This window comes from Pleurodeles waltl, chromosome 3_1 (assembly GCF_031143425.1).
Source record: "Pleurodeles waltl isolate 20211129_DDA chromosome 3_1, aPleWal1.hap1.20221129, whole genome shotgun sequence".
Classification (NCBI taxonomy): domain Eukaryota; kingdom Metazoa; phylum Chordata; class Amphibia; order Caudata; family Salamandridae; genus Pleurodeles; species Pleurodeles waltl.
In genome coordinates this window covers 1,147,372,031-1,147,399,921 of record NC_090440.1, presented here as the reverse complement: position 1 = coordinate 1,147,399,921, position 27,891 = coordinate 1,147,372,031, and the positions used below count along the sequence as shown (strand labels likewise).

Sequence of the window (27,891 nt, the reverse complement as noted above, 5' to 3'; positions counted from 1 at the left end):
CTGCTAGGCTGTGTGGGGTGGCCTTGAGACTCTGGCGCTTGACAGTTTGCCCAGAAATAGAAGCACCCATTAGTACAGGTTGCCCATGTAAACTGTAAACTCATCTTGTTCCTGCAAAGACTACATTGTGCCTACTTGCCACTGAGAAAAAAACAACTGCATTCAACCACCTTACCTGAAAAAATCAAAGTCCCTGAAGAGGCTTGGCGCTAGTCCCAGATCATTCACCAAAATGAGCGGTGGGTTCAACTTTCACCGGAAAATAACCAATGCTTCACTTTGTCTGGATGGTGAGTTTGTGTTTGGGCCCAATGATGATCCCCCTCAAAGATCTACTTGAACGCAATTAGCATTAGCAGATCTTTATCACCAGTGCTGGAACAGCAAACTTCATCATGCCAGGGAGTGCACATGTGTAACAGATGCTAAGAATGACAAAGACTGCAGCAATGTAGGCTGGACTGAGGTAGAGTCAGCAAAATCTGCTCTGTATGCGAAGATGCAGCACCTGGAGTGATGCAGCCTCCCACCTCTTGTCGGCACTCGTAGACCCAAAATTGCCAAAGGATAGGAAGACAGAAATTTACTGTGCAAGGTTGAGAATCCTAAAAGAACTATAACTTGGGACTACTCAACTTAACCACCATTTCTTGGGGAGGAGTAGGCAGTGCCTGGGCAATAATATGCCAACATTTCCATAACCCCAGGAGGGCTGCATCCTAACTTGCACTGTATAACCATTCAATACCTTTCACAGAGGAGCAGCCTAAGCAGTATCCCTGTTCACAGTACTTAGTGTATTATTAAATGTGCACCATTTTGAGTGCCCTCTCATATTTTGTACTGTTTTTGGCTGTATGGTAAAAGCAAAATACTTTTTCTTTTTGAGTGAAAGCAATGGCTTGACTATGATTTACTGAGATTGGAAGTCTCAGGTCTTCATTATAACATTGGAGGTCAATTCCGCCTACCGCCACGTCAACGGCCTCCAAAAGACCATCACCGTGGCTACCTATCGTCCACCATAATATAACCGTAGCTGGAATTCTGGCTACGGTCATGGTGTCGGACGGCGGTAAGATGGCGCTGCTGCCAGCAGCAGCACCATGCCAGTAGAATGCCGCCGACTGTATCATGACACATGATGCGACCTGGTAGTGTTCCGCTGGTGGACGCCGCTGCTGGCAGCAGCGTTGCGTCCTGTCTCCTGCCAGAGGACCCCCTGCAAGAAGGTAAGTCAGGTTCCCCAACAGGGGAAGGGGGGTGTTGTGTGTGTGTGTGTGTGTTGGGTTGGGTGTGACTGCTTTTGTGTGCGTGCATGAGTGTGTGAGGCATGTGTAATGCATGTGTGAGTATACGTGTATGTTGTGTTGTGTGAATGCGTGTGTGCTTTTATGTATGTTAGTGTGTGTTGCAGTGTGTGTGTATGAATGTGAGAGAGCGTAGTTTATATAATCTATATAAACATAAAATGTTTATGAACTAATGTGCAATAATGCCGTATAGAAACTGTATTAATATGTTTTGCTAAAACGTGCACTTGAAATGTGCCCATGGGGAATGGCCGCCAATAAATACGGGAACTAATGAAAATGACTAATGTTTATGAATTATTGCATTTAAAATGGTTTTATACTAATTATTAATGATTATGTTATTAAAGGTTTTCTAATAAATCTTTTAGTCCTTAGTTAGCATGAGTCGAGGCCTAGCTGCCTGACTCTCATATTAAATGTGTTTTTTTAACGTGCAGTGTGCTGACTTGCTAAAGGACATGAACTGTTGTTTTTCCTTCAAACTTGAAGCTGAATGTACCTATAGTAGATCCGTTCTCATGAAATTCATATTGCTTGTGGAAATGTTCTAGCTAAATGCAACAGTGTAGATTAGCAGTATGCACAAGGTCGCCTAAACCGGTACAGACAATGGAGCCACTGATTGAAGATGTGCAAAGAATTACAAAAGGATGAAATCATACCGGACATTCTACCTCTAAAGACGTCAATCATAAGGACCAATAAAATGCATGAGAACTGATGCGGGGTGACAAATTTGATGACATAATGAAAAAGTTACTTGGCTAAAGATAGTGGGGTGCAACTTTTGTCCAATCAAATTTTAGGGGAATGTACAACTAAGAGGGGACAAAAACCCCTGTCAGTCAGTCAGTCAGTCAAAATAACTTTATTCGGCGTTTTGCCATAAAAGTGCACATGCATACATAAAAGTCATCATAAAATACAGTACTTATTGTATATGTCAAAAGCAAATCTATTAAATCTAAGTTTACCGCCCAAGCTTACTGAAACAGTATAAGATAATAAATACTTATAAAAGCATATATAATAATAGGAAAATATAGTAATAAGACAATGCCTAGTTTCTCTTAATAAATGGTCACATTACCAGTTCATATCGGTTTCTAATGGTGATAGCAGATTTAATAAAACTAAGAATAGAAATGCACATTTGTTTAGATGAGAGGCTTTGAATGCCAGTCAATCCGTCTTTGTAGGAAGAAGTGTGCAAGTTACGCAAAATGGGTAATAGAAAGGATTTCCTGGGAACTGAGTAAAGTTTACAGAATAAAATAAAATGGCAAGTACTTTGTTTCAAAAAATTATCGCAAGGGCATGGCAGTAGTGTTTTTTCCCACACGCATTTTATCGGGAACGCCACTCTAAAATGGATCATATTAAATCTAAAAAGTACGAGTAAAGAGTATAAAGAAGGGGTCGGGAACCAAACAAAATAAGGTTCTAACAAGTCTGATGATAGAATTTGTATGTATGAATTAAAAGAACTCAATTTCTCTGCCACTTGGTATCTAAGATTCATAACATGCTCCTTATGTCGAAGTTTAACAATTTATTTCGCATTGGCTGGCAGGAGCTCTGGTTTAAAATACATATACTCCAAGTCCAAGTTTCGGAAGCCATTGTGAACAAAATTTAACCATGGAATTTTGTTACAGTTTGTTAATGAAATACAGTCTTTTACGCAATCGTGTGTTAAAGTAGCCGCCGGGTTTGACCATACTTTTATCCATAGCAAAAGTGGGGCAATATCTATCAAATCTGTAATGTAGCGGATTCCCAGTTCCTCATGGCATAAAATGTTTGCTATGTTCTTAGGTACCATAAGTAACCGATGAAAGAATTTGTTTTCTGCAAACTGTAGAATGCTTGGACTGATATATCCCCAAAGGCCACCCCCATATATTGCTGCCGAAACACATTTGGAGTTGTAGAGCGTGATGATCTGGTGGACCGGTCTATGCCCTAATCTGCGGGCAAAACAAAAGATTGCCTCAACATTTCTTGCCCAGTTGTTGGAACTTAAAATTCAAATGGAATTTCCAAGACAAAGTGGAACTTAGATACAGACCTAGGTAGCAAAAGTCTTTTACCTTTGTCAAGGTGTTCCCCCCCATTCTAAAACATTTGGTGCGAGTGGTTTTAGGACCGCAGGTCATAATGTGTGATTTTTTAAAATTGACTTTCAAATCAAGCTCTCGTGTATGTGTTAAAAAAAGATCCAGGAGGGTCTGTAGACTATTGGCCGTGCAGGCAATTAAAACAGCATCATCGGCATATAATAAAATTGGCAATTGTCTAAAACTCATCCTGGGGAAATCCTTACCATTTTGGACCAAACAATTATACAAGCCGTTTATGTACAGTAGAAACAGAAAAGGTGCCAGTGTGCAGCCCTGTCTAACACCTCGATTGGAAGCAAGGGGATGAGACCTTTCACCATGTTGTCCAAACTGAATTAAAATAGAGAGGTCAGAGTATAAACGTTTGATCAAATCCAGCAAATCCTGCTCAATCCCCATTGTATCCATTATGTCCCACAGTTTTGCTCTGTTCACCATATCAAATGCACTGGACAGGTCTATAAATGCTAAGTGGATAGGTTCCCTTTTGGCAATAACATATTTACTGAGGATAAGATGTAAATTTAGGGCCTGATCCACTGTGCCTAATCCAGGCCTAAACCCATATTGAATTGGCGATAAAATGTTTGTCCCTGCAACCCAATCCTCGAGCCGGGACAGAATGACACTCCCCAATATCTTTGCCGTGGAGTCTATTAAAGAGATAGGTCTATAGCAAAAAGGGTCAAGCCTATTACCCTTTTTGAAGATCGGGACGATTATTGCCATTAACCATGAGGAGGAGATAGTACTTTGAATAGCATTGTTCAGAACATTTGTGATTAATGGAACCCACAGATCAGGTAAAGATTTAAATAGGTCCACCGGTGTCCCATCGGGGCCAGGGGCTTTCCTTAATTTCATTTTAGTTATTGCTGCACTGACCTCGTGTGCCTCAAATAAAATGCCGCTCTTAAATGGAATTAGAGTAGCCGAACATGGGAGGCCACGTACCTCCCCTCCATCATTAGGATTATTCGCAGATTGAAATACAGTAGAAAAATGGTCTACCCAAACCCCCTCTGGTATCAGACAGTCATCGTCCCTATTTTCCTTTCCTGAGAAATATGGGTGATTAACCACCTTCCAAAATTGAGAGGGATCCCGTAGTTCTGTCGCTGCCATCAGGTCTCCCCAAGCGCTAGTGTGTATTTCATTCTTTCTTTCTTCAAGGGTTGATTTATATCGGCCCCTGGCCTGTTTAACTAAATCCCGATTACAAGGAATAGTTTTGATCGCTGACTTTAGATCTCTATGAGCGGCCGTACAGGCAGAATTGAAACCCCTGTCACCAGGAAATCAATCAGAACTAGGGAGTAGGAGACAAAGAGAGGGGGAGATGCTGATGCGGTTTATTATGATCCAGAGACTTTGTCACTTTGACTAGTGACTTGATAATTTAGTTTAGAACCATCCTAGTCCTTAGATTGCCCATATACACTTTACCTCCTTATGAGGGAAGTGCCCCTTTTCCTGAGAGCTGAGTTCCTGACTGATGTCCTAAACCTGAGTGCTGACCCAAACCTTGGAGGGTAAGTATTGACAATGAAATTGTGATTGTCTGTTTGCTTTTCCTTTCTAGGTACCAACTGCTTTTCTTTTGACAGGGACCATAGCTAGATGTTTTCCAAATTGATGTTACTAAATTGTTTTGCATGAAGCCCAACATGCCAATGCTAATTTGAGGTTAGGACAGGTATTCACTAGACTGACGCAAATAGACAAATGACTGAATCTATGCTTTGTTGAGCTGATGCGTTAATGACACTCTGTTGAAGTTGATCTATGTTGACGCTGTGTTATGTTCTAACAATTGCGCTTCTTGCTTTAGTGAAGTCTTATTCTAGTTGCCAAATTATGACAATGTTAATGAGCGTTTTGCTTCTGAGATTAATACATTTGCTATTAGAATTGTAACCAATAGGGAATAAACATCATAAAATTCTGTGGTTATTTATGACTGAAAGGTCATGGTTGTGTCTTGAGTTTAATTAAATGTCTTTGACTAAAGTGAATTGCATTGTTATCGTAAATATTGATGACATTATTGACATATTGATTATTATGTTGACTAGCTATCTCGTCCTAAGGTGTCTCTCAACTGGGTCAAAAGATTCATTGGCCTAAAACAAGTCCCAATGTGTAATAAATTATTATAAAGGGAAGCGTTAGCAAATGTATGCATGTGTGGGTGGATGTGGGTATGCGTGTGTGTATAAGTGTGTATGTCTGCGCGTGTACGTGTGTGTATGTCAGGGGGTCGGGAGGGTTAGGGAGAGGGAGGGGGTGGGGGAAGAGTCTGGGGAGGGGGGAAGGGAGACCCCTATCAGTGCCAGGGAAGGCGTTCCCTGGCACTGATAGTGCCTACTGCCATGGTTTTCAAGGCAGTAAGATTGCCACGAAAACCATGGTGGTAGGCGAGGGTCATCATCCCAAGGGTGGAATTGTGATGGCCATCTGGCTGGAGACCGAAGTCTCCAGCCCGGCGGCTGTTACTGCCCTGGCAGATGGAGTGGTACATTGGTGGTTTGGATTAAGCCAAACCGCCAATGTCATATTTTGGGGAAAGGTACCGCCAGCCTGTTGGCAGTACCCTTCTCCAAAACAAGGCCATCCGCCAGGGTCGTAATGAGGGCCTCAGTGACTTACCAATTTCTACCCAATATTACCTCTGTGAGTAATTAAGCCTTGGAATGTTCAAATTCCCTACCCGGAGGATCAAGTGATGAGGAGGCTTTTGCTTGGTGCTCAATTTTAGGTTCAACAGTGAAGTAGAGGTTCCAGGAACTTAGCAGTAAAATACTTGTTGTTACAATATGAACCCAGTATTTGCTGTCCACTCTGTGACTCCCGAAAACTTTTCAAAAGACTTCAGTGTGTAGGGGGTTATTATGAACATTGAAGATCTGACCTTTGCCATTAGGGTTCTTTTTAATATGCCAGTCGTCAATAGTGAAGCAGCCATCAGCTACCCATCCCTCATCTCTGATATTGATGGAGAGCAGTGCTTACTGTTGGTCATCACGTCGGCAGAACCACTGTTGAAACAAACTGCTGGAGGAGATGCAAGATATCACCAAATCTGTAGAGGGCCTGGATTTACAAAGCTCCTTGTTGACATACCACCAGAACCAGGAGTTTCCACCTTAATTGTAGACATGAGGTCTTTTTGGCAGGGTCATAACAGTCTCTGAAAATAGACAGTGACCTAGTCCTGAACATGCAAGTTATAATGTACACTTCTTCACCCTGGGTAAGGGAGATATTGTAACATTCTTCACTGACCCCTGCTGATGAGGAATCAGGTTTCAAAGCACCCAGCAGGTGCCCCCCTCATTTGGTGGAGTCTAACACAGACATTCTTGCAAGTACTATGGTCTGTTAGCACATGCTCAGACTTGTGGAGGCAGTAAATGCATTTTGTGTGTGTGTGGGGAGGTCTTCTGTATAAGTCTGCCTCACCCTCCAAGAAACATAAGGTGTAAACAGAGACGTTGAACTTATGGGAAGGTGTATTGACCATAGATTGACTCTCCAAGGGCTCAGCCACCCTAGCACAAACGGGCCGAGGATGGTACCTCCTGCAAGTTGAGGCCAGGAAAAGTACAAGGGAGGAGGACAACTGCAAGAACAGAACTCAGAAGATTCCCTTTTATCTGCTTGTTGTGAGGTTGATTGTCCATATATGGCCTATGTCTGTTTTATTGTGTTTTGCTGTATAGGTACAACGTTATGGTACCATGGACTACCAAGAGCTCCTAGCCAGATAAAGATGAATAATTGAAGCATGTAAGTCTATGAGAGTCAAAGCTAGAGAAGTGCTGATTATTCAAGACAAATCTCCTAGCATAGTATCCATCACTGTGTGCTTAAGCTGTGAGGCAGTGAAGTTTAGCAACAGCATGTAAGAATGACCAAGACGTCAACCAGCAGGGGTCAACCACCGGAACGCCTCTAGTAAGATCAGTAGAAGCAGTCATGCCCATAACCACAGAGTATTTTTTTAACTAAGCCAGAGACGATTTTAATGCAAGGGTTAATCCAACTTAAAATGGTGTGTTTAGGCATCATTTTACCCTTTGTGGCTTCAGTGAAGGCCACAAAGTGTTGATCATCCACTCTGTCTAGTGTGGGCAAATGAAGGATTAAGATACTGCAAATCTAGGGTACAGGGAAGAAAGATGGAAGACTGATGGATCAGCGTTATGTGAAAGGCAGGTACAACTTTTGTTAAAGAAGATGGACTAGTACAAAGGACCACTTTATCCAGTTTGAAAACTGTGAATGACGGCCGAACAAAAGGACCTGAAGTTTACTTATCCTCTGGGTTGAGGCCATTACCACAAAGAAGATGTTGTTCAGAGTCAAACGTTTGAAATGATCAACTGTGCATCTGCTTGAAGGGTATGCCATAAGATAAGTTTACATAAGATTCAGAGCTGAGGAACAATAAATGGAGTGGCAGGATCCAAGCAGACTAAACGTTTTGGAATACTTGCAACTAACAGTTACTTAAGCAAAGATAGGTGGTCAAGGAGGCATATGAATAAGCCCAGGGAAGCCAAATTACCTTCTACAGAAGTAAGTGCTGGTCCCTGCTGGCTAAGGGTCAGTGCAAAGTGGAGAAGAATAAGAGAGAGATGACTGGAATGGGTTCAGACCATCCGACTCATACCACCAAACAAGCTTGTTGCAGTGACTTGCAACAATGATTATCTAGTATGTTTCCTGGCTGCCAAGATAAAGTCCGCAATTTCAGACTGGAAGCAGTAAGACTCTAGTTGACACCCATCAATATCCACATGTGTTTCCGCAGATCTAAGGGATTCAGAAAAAGAACTTTGCCAACACACCTGTGCACTTTCTTCAGGACTCAACTGAAATGGCGTCAGACAGAATACGTAAAGCAAGCCCCGTGAGAACCTGGAGGCATCACTCAGGGAATTATTTGGAGTTAGGTTTATGGCACATAATCAAGGACTCTTCCTGTTCTGGTCCCTGAAAAAAAAAGACAGACACGACCATCTTCATCTTGATAAGGTCATTTATGCTACTTTGGGATTAAGGTCTCACTCAAGTTCATGTAAGGAGAGGCGAATCATACCATCTGCCCTCACAGTGAGAGTGTCTGCCAGGTGTGCAGCTACTGGGAAGATGCCCAGTTGTTGAGCCATCCACCAAACTTTATCTACCTCACAATACAAAGTCTATAACCCCATAACACCCTCTCTGTTGACAAAATGGATGCTAGTATTGTTGTTGGACAGAATTCAAATGGCACCCCACAAGATGTAGGGGAGTAAGGCCTTCATGTCAAGGTGGTCTGTCTGAAAGTCCAACAACATGTGTAGGTGCTGCTATGAGCACAGGCCAAATGATCTCTGCTGTGATGTTGCTGGAATGAGCAAGGAGGAGGAATCATTAACAAGGGTAACCTGCACCTTTGGTTCACTGAAGTAATGACTCACCCATACGATGGAGGGGCACATCCAGATTACTCCAAGCAGTTCATTGTGCAGACTGATGCCTCTGAACATGGGATAGGGGCAGTTTTGTCCCAAACAAATGATGATGGCCTTGACCAGCCAGTTGCTTTCATTAGCAGGAGGTTACTCCCAAGGGAGCAGCATTGGAGTGCCATTGAGAGGGAGGCCTTTGCTGTGGTTTGGTCCCTGAAGAAGCTGAGACCATACCTCTTTGGTACTCACTTTGTAGTTCAAACTGACCACAGACCTCTCAGATGGCTAATGCAAATGAAAGGTGAAAATCCAAAACTGTTGAGGTGGTCCCTCTCCCTACAGGGAATGGACTTTATAGTGGAACACAGACCTGGGACTGCCCATGCCAATGCAGATGGCATTTCCAGGTTCTTCCACTTATAAAATGAAGACTCTCTTGGGAAAGGTTAGTCTCATCCTCTTTCGTTTGGGGGGGGGTGTGTAAGGAAATGCCTCCTTGCCATGGTTACCCCCTGACTTTTTGCCTTTGCTGATGCCAAGTTATGATTTGAAAGTGTGCTGAGGCCTGCTAACCAGGCCCCAGCACCAGTGTTCTTTCCCTAAAACTGTACCTTTGTTTTCACAATTGGCACACCCTGGCATCCAGGTAAGTCCCTTGTAACTGGTACCCCTGGTACCAAGGGCCCTGATGCCAGGGAAGGTCTCTAAGGGCTGCAGCATGTCTTATGCCACCCTGGGGACCCCTCACTCATCACAGACACACTGCTTGCCAGCTTGTGTGTGCTGGTGGGGAGAAAATGACTAAGTCGACATGGCACTCCCCTCAGGGTGCCATGCCAACCTCACAATGCCCATAGCATAGATAAGTCATCCCACTAGCAGGCCTTACAGCCCTAAGGCAGGGTGCACTATACCATAGGTGAGGGCATTGGCGAATGAGCACTACACCCCTACAGTGTCTAAGCAAAACCTTATACATTGTAAGTGCAGGGTAGCCATAAGAGTATATGGTCTGGGAGTCTGTCCTACACGAACTCCACAGCACCATAATGGCTACACTGAAAACTGGGAAATTTTGTATCAAACTTCTCAGCACAATAAATGCACACTGATGCCAGTGTACATTTTATTGTGAAATACACCCCAGAGGGCATCTTAAGAGATGCCCCCTGAAAACATACCTGACTTCCAGTGTAGGCTGACTAGTTTTGCCAGCCTGCCACACACCAGACATATTGCTGGCCACATGGGGAGAGTGCCTTTGTCACTCTGTGGCTAGTAACAAAGCCTGTACTGTGTGGAGGTGCTTCTCACCTCCCCCTGCAGGAAATGTAACACCTGGTGGTGAGCCTCAAAGGCTCACCCCCTTTGTTACAGCGCCACAGGGCATTCCAGCTAGTGGAGATGCCCGCCCACTCCAGCCACGGCCCCACTTTTGGCGGGAAGGCCGGAGGAGATGATGAGAAAAACAAGAGGTGTCCTGAGCTGAGGTGACCTCTGCCTTTAGAAATCCTCCATCTTGATTTTGGAGGATTCCCCCAATAGGAATAGGGGTGTGCCCCACTCCCCTCAGGGAGGAGGCACAAAGAGGGTGTAGCCACTCTCAAGGACAGTAGCCATTGGCTACTGCCCTCCCAGACCTAAACACACCCCTAAATTCAGTATTTAGGGGCTCCCCAGAACCTAGGAAATCAGATTCCTGCAACCTAAGATGAAGAAGGACTGCTGACCTGAAGCCCTGCAGAGAAGAAGGAGACACCAACTGCTTTGGCCCCAGCCCTACGGGCCTGTCTCCCCACTTCAAGAGAAACTGCAACAGCGACGCGCTCCCCAGGGTCCAGCGACCTCTGAAGCCTCAGAGGATTACCCTGCATCTAAAAGGACCAAGAACTCCTGAGGACAGCGGCCCTGTTCCAAAGAAACTGCAACTTTGCAACAAAGAAGCAACTTTAAAAGACCACACGTTTCCCGCCGGAAGCGTGACACTTTCCACTCTGCACCCGACGCCCCCGGCTCGACCTGCGGAGAAACAACACTACAGGGAGGACTCCCCAGCGACTGCGACCCTGTGAGTAGCCAGAGTTGACCCCCCTGAGCCCCTCCAGCGACGCCTGCAGAGGGAATCCAGAAGCTCCCCCTGAACACGACTGCCTGCTTCCAAGAACCCGAAGCCTGGTAAAGACACTGCACCCGCAGCCCCCAGGACCTGAAGGATCCGACCTCCAGTACAGGAGCGACCCCCAGGTGGCCCTCTCCCTTGCCCAGGTAGTGGCTACCCCGAGGAGCCCCCCCCCTTGCCTGCCTGCTTCGCTGAAGAGACCCCTAGGTCTCCCATTGAAACCTATTACAAACCTGACGCCTGTTTGCACTCTGCACCCGGCCGCCCCCGTGCCGCTGAGGGTGTACTTTTTGTGCTGACTTCTGTCACCCCCGCTCCCCTACAAAACCCCCCTGGTCTGCCCTTCGAAGTCACGGGTACTTACCTGCTGTCAGACTGGAACCGGGGCACCCCCTTCTCCATTGAAGCCTATGCGTTTTGGGCACCACTTTGACCTCTGCACCTGACCGGCCCTGAGCTGCTGGTGTGGTAACTTTGGGGTTGCCCTGAACCCCCAACAGTGGCCTACCTTGGACCCAACTTAGAACCCTATAGGTGGTTTACTTACCTGCAAAACTAACAAATACTTACCTCCCCCAGGAACTGTTGAAATTTGCCTAGTTTTAAAATAGCTTATTGCCATTTTTGCCAGAACTGTACATGCTATTTTGCTGATTCAAAGTTCCTATGATACCTGAGTGAAGTACCTTTCATTTAAAGTATTGATTGTAAATCTTGAACCTGTGGTTCTTAAAATAAACTTAGAAAATATATTTTTCTATATAAAAACCTATTGGCCTGGAATTTTCTTTGAGTGTGTGTTCCTCATTTATTGCCTGTGTGTGTACAACAAATGCTTAACACTACCCTCTGATAAGCCTACTTCTCGACCACACTACCACACAATAGAGCATTCGAATTATCTCTTTTTGCCACTATCTTACCTCTAAGGGGAACCCTTGGACTCTGTGCATGCTGTTTCTTACTTTGAAATAGTATATACAGAGCCAACTTCCTACAGTACACAAAGGAACAGATATCAGCGTCCAACAGGAGACTATGCATTGTCACGTCCAAGGTAGTATGGAGTCACCTCGGAGCTGCATACCACCTGCTGCCGCACGGGAGCACTTCTAGCAAAAATCTCCATATCCTCCCTGACGACTGAGGCAGTGCTTAATTAGTAAATAAAAACGTGCCGGTGCACATAGCTCTCCTTTGAAACAAGCAGCAGCTACAATTAAATGCGCCGGCACAGAATACTGAGGCAGGTAATCCTGATGCCACTTCGGGTCTCTAATCCATTTATAGCCACTGGCTGCAGTGCAGCTTTCTGTTTTCTCCCTTTGTAACGCTTTCACGTTTTTCCTCTTCCTCCGACTTTCCCATATGTGACTTTTGATCGCAGTAAATGCTTGAGGCAGAAAAATAAGTTCCGCCCCTCAAAAATAAGTGCCAGTGCCCCCCACCAGCAACCAACGGCTGAAATTAAGCACTGACTGAGGATATTCTTAGGGTGCGAAGTCTGCCGATATATGTGTCCAACAGAAGCACACACATGCACACTGAATGGAATAGTTTACTAGATGGCTGCCACGGATGCACATGCATGCATATGTGCTGTGGTACATGCATGTTGCTGTTGGGACACACCAGAAAGACTGGAACGCCACTGTATACAAGCACAGTCAAAGTCAATAGGTCGACGCTCCTGTTCTAAAAAAAAAATGTATTGCCCGTATATATCAAAACAACAAAACTATGTAACTATAATCTATACAATCAAAAGTAGATAAACGAACAAGTTACTTACCTTCGGTAACGTCTTTTCTGGTGGATACACTAGCTACCTGTGGATTCCTCACCTAAAGAATTTTCCCCATGCGCCAGCATTCAATGGAAATTTTCTTCTAGCTCTGCACTTCGACGATGAAGTCACAATTGCCCGACTCCCACGCAACGCCGTATGACGTCTTTCAGACAATAAGAGGTCCTCGTCGACGTGCATACGTCAGTTATCACCATTTTTTATGTGCCTTTGAGGCAAACAGGAGAACATTGACACTACAGATGTGATATGAACACATCAATGAAACTTATATACCAACATTTATTTGCACTAATATGAAACATAACCAATAGAAATAAACAATACGAAATATATGCATAAATATATACTTATATACACATGTTCTCTCTTTTTTTTTGTTTTATATATACAGAAACGACTATATACACATATATAAATCATTGCATCAGTATATACATATGTACAGCAAACGGGTACCCACCCAAGAAATTTGTGGTAAGACCAGACAGGCAACGGGGAGGCGGGTGGGACCGTAAGGAATCCACAGGTAGCTAGTGTATCCACCAGAAAAGGCGTTACCGAAGGTAAGTAACTTGCTCTTCTGATGGATACAACTACCTGTGGATTCCTCACCTAAAGAATAGAGTCCCAAAGCAGTACCGCCCCCGGTGGTGGTGCCTGAATGGTCAAACCAAGAAATCCTGCAGCACTGAGCGTGCACAATGGCCATCCCTCCTAACTTCAGAGTCCAAACCATAATGCTTGGCAAAAGTGTGGAGGGATGCCCAAGTTGCCGCCTTGCAGATGTCAACCACAGGAACACCTCTAGCGAAGGCCGATGAAGCCGCCTTAGCCCTGGTGGAATGGGCACGTAGCCCCACAGGAGGTTCCTTCTTTGCTAAAGAATAACATAATTTGATGCAAAGAATGACCCACCTGGAAAGCGTTATCTTGTGGACTGCTTTGCCTCTCCTCTTCCCCACGTAACCGACGAAGAGCTGATCGTCTTGTCTAAACTCCCTCGTCCTGTCGACAAAGAAGCTGAACGCTCTTCTTGGATCAAGTCGGTGAATCCTCTCTTCCTCCTTGGATGGATGAGGTGGAGGATAGAGGGAAGAAAGAGTGATGGACTGTCCTAAACAAAAGGGTGTAACAACCTTCGGTAGGAAAGCCGCCTTGGTCCTTAACACCACTTTGTCCCTGTAAAAGGAAGTTTATGGGGGTTCTACACTAAGAGCCTGGAGCTCACTCACCCTTCTAGCAGATGTTATGGCAACCAGAAAAAAAAAATGTTTAACTAAAAGTCTCAATGGACAAGAATGCATTGGTTCAAACGGTGAGCCCAGAAGAAAGGTCAATACTAAGTTAAGATCCCACTGTGGCATAACGAATGGAGTGGGCGGAAACTTATTAGTGAGACCCTTAATGAACCTCAAAACAAAAGGCAACTTAAACAAGGAGGGTTGGGCTGGAAGGCACAGAAAAGCCGACAGCGTGGATAAATAACCCTTAACAGTGGCAACTGCACAACCCCCTCTGTGCCAAGAATAATGCAAACAACAGTATATCAGATAAGTGGGCCCTCAAGGGATCAATTTGATTCTCTCCACACCAATTCACAAATTTAGCCCACCTGCTTGCATAGATGGATTTGGTGGAGTGTTGCCTGGCCGATAATATAACCTCCACCACCTCAGGTGGGAGAGAAAAGGAACTCAGATTGCCCCGTTCAATCTCCAGGCATGAAGGTGCAGGCTCTGGGGGTGTAGAACCTGCCCCTGCGACTGAGAGAGGAGGTCTGCCCTGTAAGGGAGACGGAGCGGAAGGCACAGAGAGAGTAGGAGGAGGTCTGAATACCACACCCTTCTTGGCCAATCCGGAGCTATTAAGATAACTTGGGCCCAGTCATGGCAGATCTTCCTCAGAACCTGAGGAATTAAGGGTATGGGGGGAAACGCGTAAAGCATCTGACCCTTCCAGGCCAACTGAAACGCGTCCCCCAAAGCTCCTTGCATCGGATACTGGAGGCTGCAGAATGACGGGCAGTGCATGTTCTCAAAAGTGGCAAACAGATCTATCTGTGGATACCCCCACCTCTGGAAGATGTAAAGGACTAGATCTGGATGAAGACGCCACTCGTGATCGGTCGAGATGCGCCGACTGAGATCGTCTGCACGCACATTCAGAACTCCGGCCAAATGGTTTGCTACCAAGGAAATCCGATGGTCCTGAACCCAGGACCAGAACCGTAGAGCTTCTCTGCAGGGAAGGTACGACCCCACTCCTCCCTGCTTGTTTATATACCACATCGCGGTAATGTTGTCCGTCAGGAGTTGAACCAACTGACCGCGAAGGGAAGGGAGGAAGGCCTTGAGAGCCAGACGTATCGCCCGCAATTCCAACAGATTGATGTGAAACCTCTGTTCCACTGGAGATCAACGACCTTTGACTCCAGGTCCCCCAGATGAGCTCCCCACCCAAGGGTGGAAGCATCCGCTATCACTGTGGCCACTGGAGGTGGCAGCGAGAATGGCCTTCCTTGAGAAAGGTTGCCGACCGCAGCCCACCATCGAAGATCCGCTGCAGCGTCTCTGGAGATCCTTATTGATTCCTCGAGATCTCTTTTGTGTTGAAACCACTGCCCGCAGACGCACCACTGAAGAGCCCTCATGTGCCAGCATGCATGAGTGACCAGCAGAATGCAAGAAGCGAACAGACCGAGCAGACGAAGGACCTTGAGGACTGGAACGACTGCTCCATTCTGAAACATTGGAATCAACGCCTGAATGTCCTGAGTCCGCTGCGGCGGAGGAAAGGCCCGATTTAATGTTGTGTCCAGTACTGCCCCTATGAACAGGAGGAGCTGAGAGGGCTCTAGGTGAGATTTGGGCACGTTCACTGAAAAGCCCAGATCGAACAACAACTGAGTTGTCGACTGCAGGTGACGCCGCAGGAGCTCCGGAGACTTGGCTTTGATCAACCAATCGTCCAGATAAGGAAATACTGCTATTCCCCCTTCTTCTGAGCTCTGCTGCAACCACCGCCATCAGCCTTGTGAAGACTCGAGGTGCCGAAGTAAGACCAAACGGAAGGACCGCAAACTGATAGTGTTGCGACCCTACCACAAACCGGAGATACTTCTTGTGCGACTTGAGGATCGGGATATGGAAGTAAGCATCCTGCAAGTCGACAGACACCATCCAATCTCCTTCGTTCAATGCCAAAAGGACCTGTGACAGGGTCAGCATCTTCAACTTTTCCTGCTTGAGGAACCAATTCAAAATCCTCAGGTCCAGGATTGAATAGCAGCCCTGACCCCTCTCCTGCTCCGGAACCAACTCTACTGCGCCTTTCAACACAAGGATTAGCACTCCCTGTTGTAATAAAAGAAGATGGTCTTCCAAACAGAAGGATGGGCGGGGAGGGATGGGAGGGTGAAACTCCCGAAAGGGAAGAGTATAACTTTTCCCCACAGTCTCGGTGACCCAGAAGTCCGATGTTATTGCCTCCCACATGTGAAGAAATTGAGACAGTCTCCCCCCACAGAAGATGCGTGTAAAGGGAGTGATGGAGGGCTAAGCCTGCTTTCCTTGCTGCACCCCTCCGGAGAAAGAGGCAGAGTGCTGCTGGGCGGCCCCTCTAGTACAAACTCTACCCCTGCCCCTGAAAGATCTATAAGGGTGAGCTCCTGAAGATTGCTGTCCTGCTGCCTGGAGCCTCCCTCGAAAGGAAGAGCCACGCCCAAACCCCCTAAACCTCCTAAATGATCTTAAGGAAGAGGAGGTGGCTGCTTGCAGTCCCAAAGATCTTGCCGTGGCCATACTCTCCTTGAACCGCTCCAAGGCAGAGTCAGCTTTTGCTCCAAATAGTTTGTCCCCATCAAAGGGCAGGTCGAGCAGGGTTGTCTGTACATCAGGAGAAAATCCTGAAGACCGTAGCCAGGCATGTTGTCTTGTCGCTATGGATGTGCCCGTAGCCCTGGCCACAGAGTCCGAGGTGTCTAGCCCAGATTGAATAGCCTGAGCGTCCGTCAAAAGGTTAATCACTTCTTGAGGCAATCCAGAGTGCCCCTTGGCCTCGTCCATAAGAGCATAAATATACCGCCCTAAAATACAAGTAGCATTCATAGATTTGAGGGCCATGCTACACGAAGAGAACGCCTTCTTAGCCGACTGGTCGATTCTCTTAGACTCCCTGTCCGCAGGACCACCTGGAAAAGATCCCGGAGCAGAGCGAGAGGAACATGAAGCCTGCACAACCAAACTCTCCGGAGTCGGGTGTCTGGATAAGAACGCTGGATCACCTGGAGCCACTCAATACCTTCTTGCCACCGACCTGTTCACGGCAGTCGAAGTCACAGGCTTCTTCCACACCTCTATAATAGGGTCGCCTCATTAAACGGAAGAAGCGGCTCTGCCACAGCTGACGATGGATGCAAAACCTCAGTGAGAATGTTGGTCTTGACATCCGCAGCTGGAAGAGGAAGGTCCAAAAAGTCTGCTGCCTTCCGGACCACCACATGAAAAGATGCAGCCTCCTCAGTATACTCCCCTGGAGAAGCCAAGTCCCACTCTGGGGAAGTGTCTAAACCACTCGCCTTGTCCAAGCCTTGCAGGTCCCCTAGTGGCTCCACAATCTCTCCCTCCTCCAAGAGCTGCTTCTCATACTCCTGCTCCTCTAGCAGCCTCAGAGCCAACCTTCTGGAGCGGAGCCTGGATTAAATCCCCGGCATCGATAAGGCGTCAGCCGAAGCCAAAGACCTCGGACGGCGTCGACCATCGGAGTCATCCGACGCTGGATCCACCGGTGCCATAGGCTTCTTCAAGGTTGATTGAAGCTGTGGCGAACTCATCGGCGCCGGGGTGGTGGACGTCGTCGGCATCACCGGTCTTTTAGGCGATGCCATTGGTACCGGCACCGAACCAGCACTTCCCGAAGGAAGAAAAGGCATGAAGGGTGTCGGTCTATATGAAGCCGGAACACCCATGTTGAAGGCGAATGGACCTGAAGGCCCCGTAAGCACACCTCCCGGCGCCATGGCGGTGAAGATGTTGAACATTGCATTGAGGAATGCAGCCGGGTCCGTGCCGGGCGCCAGGAATGCCAGATAACCTTGTGGAGCCGGTGCATGAGGCGAAGCCGGCGTCGGCTCAGGCATCTCCATCTGCGATGGAGAGGCCCTCGGCTCCTGATGCGGATCAACCTCAAAGACCGACAGTGGAGACGTCGGGGAAGCTGGAGTCGTCGGAGGCAGAGGTGTAACAGTTGGACTGACCTCCCAAGTCGGTCGACGCCGAGCTGATGGCGACCTCGAACGGGAGCGGTCCTTACTTGACCGGCGCCGCGATCAATGCCGGCGCCAGGAGTCTCGATGACGCCGGTGAGATCTAGAGGACTTAGAAGAAGACTCACGGCGATGATGCTTCTCCTTCTTCTTGGACCTTGCCAGGAACAACTTGGCCTCCCGCTCCTCAAGGGCCTTCAGATTCATGCGCTGAACATGAACCACACGCCTCGACTTCATGGTCAGAACTGAGACACCACAAACAATTTTTGTGTGGGTCTGTGACCGACATTCGACCTCCGCACTCCCTACAGGGTTTAAAACCCGACTTCCTTGGCTGCGACATTGTTACACACAAAGTGAAACAGTAGCTCCCTGGTAGCCTCGAAAAAAACGTTACTCGAAGGCACAGAAAAAAGGGAACTGACATCTGCACGTCGACGAGGACCTCTTATTGCCTGGATGATGCCATACGGCGTCGCATAGGAGTCGGGCAATTGTGACGTCATCGTCGACGTGCAGAGCTAGAAGAAAATTTCCGTTGAATGTTGGGGTGTGGGGAAAATTCTTTAGGTGAGGAATCCACAGGTAGTAGTATCCATCAGAACTGTTATTACTTAATCATTACAGTCTTTCATGTCTTCTATATTTTACGCACTGCTGGTAACAAGAGTAGGTCAAGTTGGTTATACAAAAAGGATTCACATAAGTGCCAAGCCTGAGATACAACCATCTAGGTATACTGAGTTTCAGCCATCGTGCCACTTCCTACTTTCTGACCAGTCTCTGAAGAGAAGACCCACGGTGGCCAGTCGTTTCTGTGGCATTGAGCTGATCTCAAACTGTTGCTCGGACAGTGGTCACCTAGACCACTGGCTGGCCAAGAGACCATAAAAAGCACCCCATAGATACACAATTACTACAGGTCTACTAGAACAGTACAGGCACTGACATAAGCAGTGGTTATCATATGAACACAAAATGGTGGTGTGAAAGATGAAGATGAGGCAAGTAATGTCAGTGAGTACACATTTTGATGCTGAAGATGCTTCAAAGAAAGGTGGTGCGGACGTGCAGCTGAAGGGGGTAAGATAGTACAGCGGGAGGAGGTAAGAACTTTTGTGTGGAACTGCCTGAGGGGGATGGTCCCCTCACACCCTGTCAGGAACAAAGAGGAAATAAAAGCGATTAGAGAGTTTACCTCAAGGTGAGGTACTGATCCAGGACGTTGGAGCCACATGCGAGGCTGAAAATAATCTTTAAGACATGCGGTTGCCAATAGCACTTACACTGCACGGTCAAAAAGGCAGATGCAGACGGGGAGCGGCCCAGGCTATTGCTAGGGACACAGGTGTACTTCCCAGCATCCTCTGGTTTCACTCGGAAAATGATCAGCGTTCCATCAATGAGGATCCGCACTCTCAGCTTTAAGTCACTGTGGGAGGAAGAGAGAAGAGAAACAAATAACCTAGACAGACAAAAGTAAGGACCACAAGCAAAAAAAAACATATGTGATACCAGGGCACTTACCTTTCATCCTGCTTCAAGGCAAAACTAAATCTATTAGCTTACTGGATTTTAAATGGTATTGATATAATTTGTCTGTTAAGATTGATTTTTGTGCCTTAACCAGGAGCCTGAAGTATTCCTCGCAGAAGCACAAAGTCATATGGATCAACATACAGTAAGTAGCTTGGGTGGGTAAGAGTGTGCCTAGTGCTCAACCTTTCGCTCTAGTGTCAACCAAGAGGACAGCTGCTCAGTCCCACGTCTAATTGTGGGCATAGATATTTTTCCAAGTACCCATCTTACTTTGGTGTTCCTCTAAAGTGGGAGCGGAGGGTACAATTATGATGTCGATCCCCATCCCAATGCAGGTATTTCCTTTCTAGTACCGATTTAAGGAGAAATTAAGGTACAGTTGTACCCCACAACCCACATCACAGTGGGTATCATCCGAGCACCCACTCACTGATGTAACCATGGGTTCAGTTAAAGCAGTTAATGTAATACCTTGCACATAAAGAATTCTGATCGTCCAATTTCTTAGCTTATTAAACTGTGGTTACTTCTAGGGTTTGCACATAAAGGACGCTGTATGTATATTTCTAAAGTTCTTGCCACTGTCAGCATTTTATCCTGGTTCCTGCACATAAAGGAAGGTGAGGTGCCAGTTCTTCAGCTCATGTCACTGAGGGTATTTCAAGCCTGTCTGTTGCTGGGGTTACAGTTCCCCTGCACATGTCACAGTGGTTACTTCTATCCTTGTTTCTGTACAAAAAGGAAAAAGGAAGTTGAGGGTACAGTTCCCCTGCTCATCCCAAAGTTATTTTCACCCTGATCCCTTCCAAGGGAGGAGGCTAAGAGTGCAGTTCCATTTGTCACACTCCATTACACTGTAGGTTGCTCCCAGTGTCTCCAGCGAGAAGCACGAGAGAGATCACCATGCCAGTTTTCCCTTCTTGAGTGTTTCCTATTAGAGTTTCTTGTAAGGGGAGACGAAGGGAGGTTTATTCATGGTTAAAACTTCGACTTCAGGGTGTTAAAGCGAGTGTATGTCCCTGATGAACGAGTTACTTACCTTCGGTAACGACTTTTCTGGTGGATACATTAGCTACCTGTGGATTCCTCACCTCATGAATACTCCCATGGCGCCAGCATTCAACGGAAATCTTCTTACTAGTCTCTGCACGTCGACGAGGACGTCACTGTCTCGCACGCGACGCCGTCTGACGTCATACAGGCAATAAGAGGTCCTCGACGACGTGCGGACGTCAGTACCAATCATTTTTTACGTGCATGAGAACAACCAGGCAATGCAATGAAAGAACAAAGCAACATCCATTATATTGTAAAAATACACCACATTGTATGAATAACTGTAAATCTTTTTATGTACATATATATATATATATATATATAAAACTCTCTCTTTTAAAATATATACACACACCAAGTATATACATAAAGATATATACACATATACCTATATATATATAAATATATTATATATATACATCTATCGCACCCTCAAAGACCAAGAGGAGCGCACTCAAGGATTACTTGGCAAGACCATAAAGGCAACGGGGAGGCGGGTGGGACCGTGAGGAATCCACAGGTAGCTAATGTATCCACCAGAAAAGTCGTTACCGAAGGTAAGTAACTCGTTCTTCTGATGGATACAACTACCTGTGGATTCCTCACCTCATGAATAGAGTCCCAAAGCAGTACCACGCCCGGCGGTGGGTGCCTAAATGGTCAAACCAAGAAATCCTGCAGCACTGACCGTGCAAAATGGCCGTCCCTTCTAACCTCAGAATCTAAACAGTAATGTTTTGCAAAAGTGTGAAGGGATGACCAAGTTGCGGCCTTGCAGATGTCGACCACAGGAACACCTCTGGCTAAGGCCGAAGTGGCCGACTTAGCTCTGGTGGAATGAGCTCTAATGCCCTCAGGAGGATCCTTCTTTGCCAAAGAGTAACATATTTTAATGCAAAGAACAACCCACCTGGATAGTGTTCTCTTGTGGACTGCCTTTCCTCTCCTCTTGCCCACGTATCCAATAAACAGCTGATCCTCCAGCCTGAAATCCTTTGTTCTATCGATAAAGAAGCTCAACGCTCTCTTTGGGTCCAGACGGTGCAGTCTTTCTTCCTCTTTGGAAGGATGAGGCGGAGGATAGAACGTGGACAAAGTAATTGCCTGAGCCAAATGGAAGGGTGAAACAACCTTCGGGAGGAAAGCAGCCTTGGTCCTCAACACCACCTTATCCCCATAAAAAGTTGTATAAGGGGGTTTTACTGATAAGGCCTGCAACTCACTCACTCTCCTTGCTGATGTTATAGCTATCAGGAAGACTGTTTTTAAAACCAAATACCTCAAGGGGCAAGAATGCATAGGTTCAAAAGGGGACCCCATAAGGAAAGTCAGGACTAAGGACAAATCCCATTGCGGCATAACGAATGGCTTTGGAGGATATTGATTTAGAAGACCTTTCAAGAATCTGATAACAATAGGGGATTTAAATAAAGATGGTTGGTCTGGAAGACATATGAAGGCTGACAAGGCCGATAAATAACCTTTAATGGTAGCCACTGCACAACCTTTCTGCGCCAGAGATAGAGCAAAAGACAAAACGTCCGATAGATGAGCATGTAAAGGATCAATCTGCCTCTCTCCACACCACGCAACAAATTTAGACCACCTATTAGCGTAGATAGATTTAGTGGAGTGTCGCCTGGCCGCTAATATAACATCCACTACCTCAGGCGGGAGAGAGAAGGAACTCAGGTTGCCCCGTTCAATCTCCAGGCATGTAGGTGCAGACTCTGGAGGTTGGGGTGTAGAACCTGCCCCTGCGACTGTGAGAGGAGGTCTGCCCTGAAAGGGAGACGGAGCGGCGGGCACGTTGAGAGTTGGAGAAGGTCGGAGTACCACACCCTCCTTGGCCAATCCGGAGCTATTAAGATTACTAGAGCCCGGTCTTGGCGAATCTTCCTCAATACTCGAGGAATCAAGGGTATGGGAGGAAACGCGTAAAGCAACTGGCCGCACCAGGTCATTTGAAACGCGTCCCCCAACACTTCCTGCATCGGATACTGAAGGCTGCAGAACAACGGACAATGCGAGTTCTCTCAAGTGGCGAACAGATCTACCCGAGGAAACCCCCACTTCTGGAAGATTAAACGGACTTGATCTGGATGGAGACACCACTCGTGGTCTGCCGAGAAGTGGCAACTGAGACTGTCCGCACGCACGTTCAAGACTCCGGCCAGATGGTTTGCTATCAAGCAAATCCGATGGTCCTTTGCCCAGGACCATAGTCGAAGAGCTTCTCTGCAGAGAAGGTACGACCCCACTCCTCCCTGCTTGTTTATGTACCACATCGTGGTAGTATTGTCCGTTAGGACCTGTACCGACTGACCACGAAGGGAAGGGAGGAAGGCCTTGAGAGCCAGACGTACAGCCCGTAACTCTAACAGATTGATGTGAAAAATCTGTTCCTCTGGAGACCAAAGACCTTTGATCTCCAGATCCCCCAGATGAGCTCCCCACCCTAGAGTGGAAGCATCCGTTATGACTGTGGCCACTGGTGGCGACTGCTGGAACGGCTTTCCTTGTGAAAGATTGTTGCTTGCAATCCACCACTTCAAATCCACAGCAGCATCTCTGGAGATCTTGACAGTACCCTCTAGATCCCCTCTGTGTTGAGACCACTGCCTTCGGAGGCACCACTGAAGAGCCGTCATGTGCCAGCGAGCATGCGTGACCAACAGAATGCAGGAGGCAAAAAGACCGAGCAGACGAAGGACCTTGAGGACTGGAACTACCGCTCCATTTCGAAACATTGGAACCAAATCCTGAATATCTTGAATCCGCTGAGGCGGAGGAAAGGCCCGACCCAATGTTGTATCCAGTACTGCCCCTATGAACAGGAGGCGCTGAGAGGGCTCCAGGTGAGATTTGGGCTCGTTCACCGAAAAGCCCAGGTCGAACAACAACTGGGTTGTTGACTGCAGATGACGCAACACAAGCTCCGGGGACTTGGCTTTGATCAACCAATCGTCCAAGTAAGGGAATACTGCTATCCCCTTCCTTCTGAGCTCTGCCGCAACCACCAACATCACCTTCGTGAAGACTCGAGGTGCTGAAGTAAGACCAAACGGAAGGACCCCAAACTGGTAGTGTTGCGATCCCACCACAAACCGGAGATACTTCCTGTGTGACTTGAGTATCGGGATATGAAAGTAAGCATCCTGCAAGTCGACAGACACCATCCAGTCTTCCATGTTCAACGCCAAAAGCACCTGTGCTAGGGTCAGCATCTTGAAATTTTCCTGCTTGAGGAACCAATTCAAGATCCTCAGGTCCAGAATTGGTCTCAAACGACCATCCTTCTTGGGAATCAGGAAATACCTTGAGTAAACTCCTTGACCCCTTTCCTGCTCCGGGACCAACTCCACCGCGCCCTTTAAAAGGAGGACTTCTACCTCCTGTTCTAGCAACAGGAGGTGTTCTTGTGAACAATACGAAGGGCGGGCGGGATGAGGGGTGGAAACTCCCGAAAGGGAAGGGTGTAGCCTTTTCCCACAACACTGAGAACCCAAGTGTCCGACGTAACAGTCTCCCATTTGGTGAGAAAATGCTGTAATCTTCCCCCTACAGGAGAGGAGTGAGTGGGAAATGGTGGAAGCCTAAGGCTGCTTCCCCTGCTGCACCCCGCCAGAGGATGAGGAAGAGGCAGAGTGCTGCTGAGAGGCTCCCCTGGTGCGGACCCTACCCCTCCCCCTAAAAGATCTATAGGGATGGGAAGAGGCAGGTTGCTGATATCTTCCCCGAAAGGAAGAGGAGGAAGAGCCACGCCCAAATCCACGAAACCTCCTGAAGAATCTGGAAGAGGCCGTGGAAGAAGGAGCTTGGAGTCCCAACGACTTAGCCGTGGCCCTGCTCTCCTTAAAACGTTCCAAGGCCGAATCAGCCTTAGCCCCAAACAGTTTGTCCCCATCAAACGGGAGATCCAACAATGTGGACTGTACATCTGCCGAAAAGCCCGAGTTACGGAGCCAGGCCTGTCTCCTTTCCACCACAGTTGTGCCCATTGCTCTGGCTACCGAGTCGGTGGTATCCAGTCCCGTCTGGATAATTTGGGTCGCAGCAGCCTGGGCATCAGAGACAAGATCCAAAAGACCCTGGGGAAGCTCTGTAAACGAAGAGGAGATGTCATCCATCAGAGCATGAATATACCTCCCCAGGATACAGGTCGCATTAGTGGCTTTTAACGCCAGACTGCAGGACGAAAAAATCTTCTTCGACTGCGCCTCTAGCTTTTTTGAGTCTCTGTCCCCAGGCACCGTCGGGAAAGAACCAGGCGCTGACTTGGACGAACAGGAGGCCTGCACTACCAAGCTCTCCGGCGTAGGGTGCCTAGATAGGAAACCAGGATCAGTTGGAGCCGTCCGATACCTCCTGGCCACGGCTCTGTGAACTGCTGGGGAAGATGCCGGCCTCTTCCACACCTCTAAAACCGGATCCAGCAGAGCGTCATTAAAAGGTAACAGAGGCTCCGCCGCGGCTGAGGCCGGATGCAACACCTCCGTCAAAAGGTTTTGTTTCGCCTCCACCACCGGCAAAGGCAGGTCCAAAAAACTAGCTGCCTTCCGTACCACTGTATGAAAGGAAGCAGCTTCCTCAGTATATTCCCCCGGGGACGAAAGATCCCACTCAGGGGAAGTGTCCAGCCCACTGGCCGACTCCAGTCCACGCAGCCCATCACCCGAGTCCTCTAGCTCTCCTTCCTCTAGGGCTCGTTGGTACTCCTGCTCTTCTAGTACCCGGAGAGCACGCCTCCTTGAATGCAGTCGTTGCTCAATCCGCGGAGTCGACAATGCCTCCGCCGAACTTCGGCGCCGACTGAAGAGCAGCTGAAACAGATGGACCCACCGGAGTCACAGGCCGAAATCTCGACGTCGACGGGATGGAAATCCCTGGGGCCAATCCCTCCGAAGACACCGGAGCGGCCACCGGCGCCGACACTGGCGCCGAGCCCACGTTCCCAAACGGGAGAAAGGGCATAAAGGGTGCCGGCCGAAGAGGCGCAGGATCACCCAAAGAAAAGGCCAAAGGCCCAGCCGGAGCACCCCCTGGAGCCATCTGTGGGAAGATGGCATACATCGCATTCAAGAATGCGGAACTATCGGCTCCAGGGGTGGGAAAAGCCGGATACTGGGGTGCCTGTCTCGGAGGCGACCCCGACTCCGGCCTCGGCGTCTGCGCCGGAGAAAACACTTGAGGCTCCAATACCTCAATCACCGACGCCTGTCCAGGCGAAGTTGGTGACGCCGGAGAGGGCAACGGCGTCGAAGGATGCGGCGTCACCGTGGGGCTGATCTCCCATGTCTTTCGGCGCCGATCCGGAGACCTGGAACGAGCCTCCCTTGAATGACGCCGAGATTCTCTACGGCGCCGGGAGTCTCGATGACGCCGATGTCTTGGAGAAGACTTCTTGTGATGCTTCTCCTTTGACTTGGCCATAAACAGCTTTGCCTCACGTTCTTTAAGGGCCTTCGGATTCATGTGCTGACATGAATCACAAGTCGAGACGTCGTGGTCGGAGCTCAAACACCAAAGGCAATCGGAATGAGTATCCGTCACCGACATCTTGCCTCCGCACTCACGACAAGGCTTAAATCCAGACTTTCTCTGCGACATTATTTCCACAGAGAAAGAGTACGCAACAAGATATACACTGTAACCGCAAGAGTAACAGTTGCTCCCTCGAAGATAACCGTTTCGAATGCACGGAAAAAAGGGAACTGACGTCCGCACGTCGTCGAGGACCTCTTATTGCCTGTATGACGTCAGACGGCGTCGCGTGCGAGACAGTGACGTCCTCGTCGACGTGCAGAGACTAGTAAGAAGATTTCCGTTGAATGCTGGCGCCATGGGAGTATTCATGAGGTGAGGAATCCACAGGTAGTTGTATCCATCAGAAGGATGGTAAAACCTATGTACATATTGATGACGATTAGAAGGCAGTAGGTGTAGTATCTGCAACTCCTGGTTTGCTTTTTGGCATAACTCGCAGTAACTAACCCAGCTCAAAGGGGCTATAAAGCCAGCGCTAAAAACAGAACGCAAACTGAGCTATAAAGGCCATTTTCATTTCTGTTCTTTTCACTCCCTGCTCTCCTCCTAGAATCAATAAGGAGGGTGCTACATGGTTAGGGGTGGGGCAAGGTGTGAGATCTGCGATGCCCTTGGGGTCAAAGGGAGAACTATGTCACTCAATCTTAAACATTCCTGCCTGTTCAAATGTGGGAAGAGTGGGTATGTTCCTGCAGACATGGAAGGCAATGGAGTCGGTATCCAAGTCAGGTGTGGAAGATGTTATTATGTCTCGCATTAGCCAAGACTTTTTTTTAACTGTTTATATATATATTCTACAGTAGGCAATTCAACATAGTCATACTGGTAAAAGTCATAATCACATTAATGAATATTATGTCACTTTGAAAATACATTTAAGTGTTTGTCAAAATAACCAATAACGCGACATCCAGGTTTAAGACTTCGTTTAATTGCCAGAAGAGGACATTGAGATTAAAGACATCCCATCTATAGCTGAACGATGGAGGACATTAGAACTACTAGTTGCACCACCTCTATATGTTGTGTTTCTTTTCATATATATCATAAAAGGCTTCCACATCTTTATGAATTTAGCTTTGCGACGTAGAAGTGCAGTCAGTTTTTCACTCATGTAAACAGACATGACGAGGTGGTGTGAGCTCCTGTTTCCAAAACTGAGCCAAAGGCAATCAAACTGCCAACAGTAAGTGCATGAGCAGTTTGCCAGATGGTGTGGTGATAGGGTACGCCAAGTCCTTCTGATTTTACTAACATTATATACATAGTATACTTACATACATGGGTTTTCAGCCAACCCTCTTCATCGATCGGTCTGTTATTCACATTTTTCTTTTACCTACTAAGGCATACCGCATCGGGCATTGAGACAGTTCCTCTTCAGTCATTGGCTAACTTCACTCTGAGTGACAGCAAATCTGCTCTTTCACAACGAGAACGTCTTCACACAAAGTAGTTCCCTTCACTGAAAGTAACTATTATGGCAATATAATATTTTTACTTCTACATTGTTTAATATTGGGCAGGGCCCTGCTGCGCCCAAAACAAAGTTTTAAAAAGACCATGACAAAATAAAACAAGTGTTTATAAAATTCAAAGGGATGGCAGCCCATACTGGACCAACTGGTTGCTAATGGCTGTTTCATGAGAAGGGGG

The 27,891-nt window shown here is 47.3% G+C and overlaps 1 protein-coding gene across 1 annotated transcript in view; it reads right to left on the bottom strand.

Annotated features, from left to right (window-relative positions):
* Positions 1–27,891, bottom strand: part of IGSF9B (immunoglobulin superfamily member 9B) — a 1,080,599-nt gene that overhangs the window by 663,768 nt on the left and 388,940 nt on the right. The window contains exon 7 of the mRNA XM_069224455.1: positions 19,380–19,525. Coding sequence (XP_069080556.1) covers positions 19,380–19,525 — 146 coding nt within the window. The remainder of the gene's footprint in view (positions 1–19,379; positions 19,526–27,891) is intronic.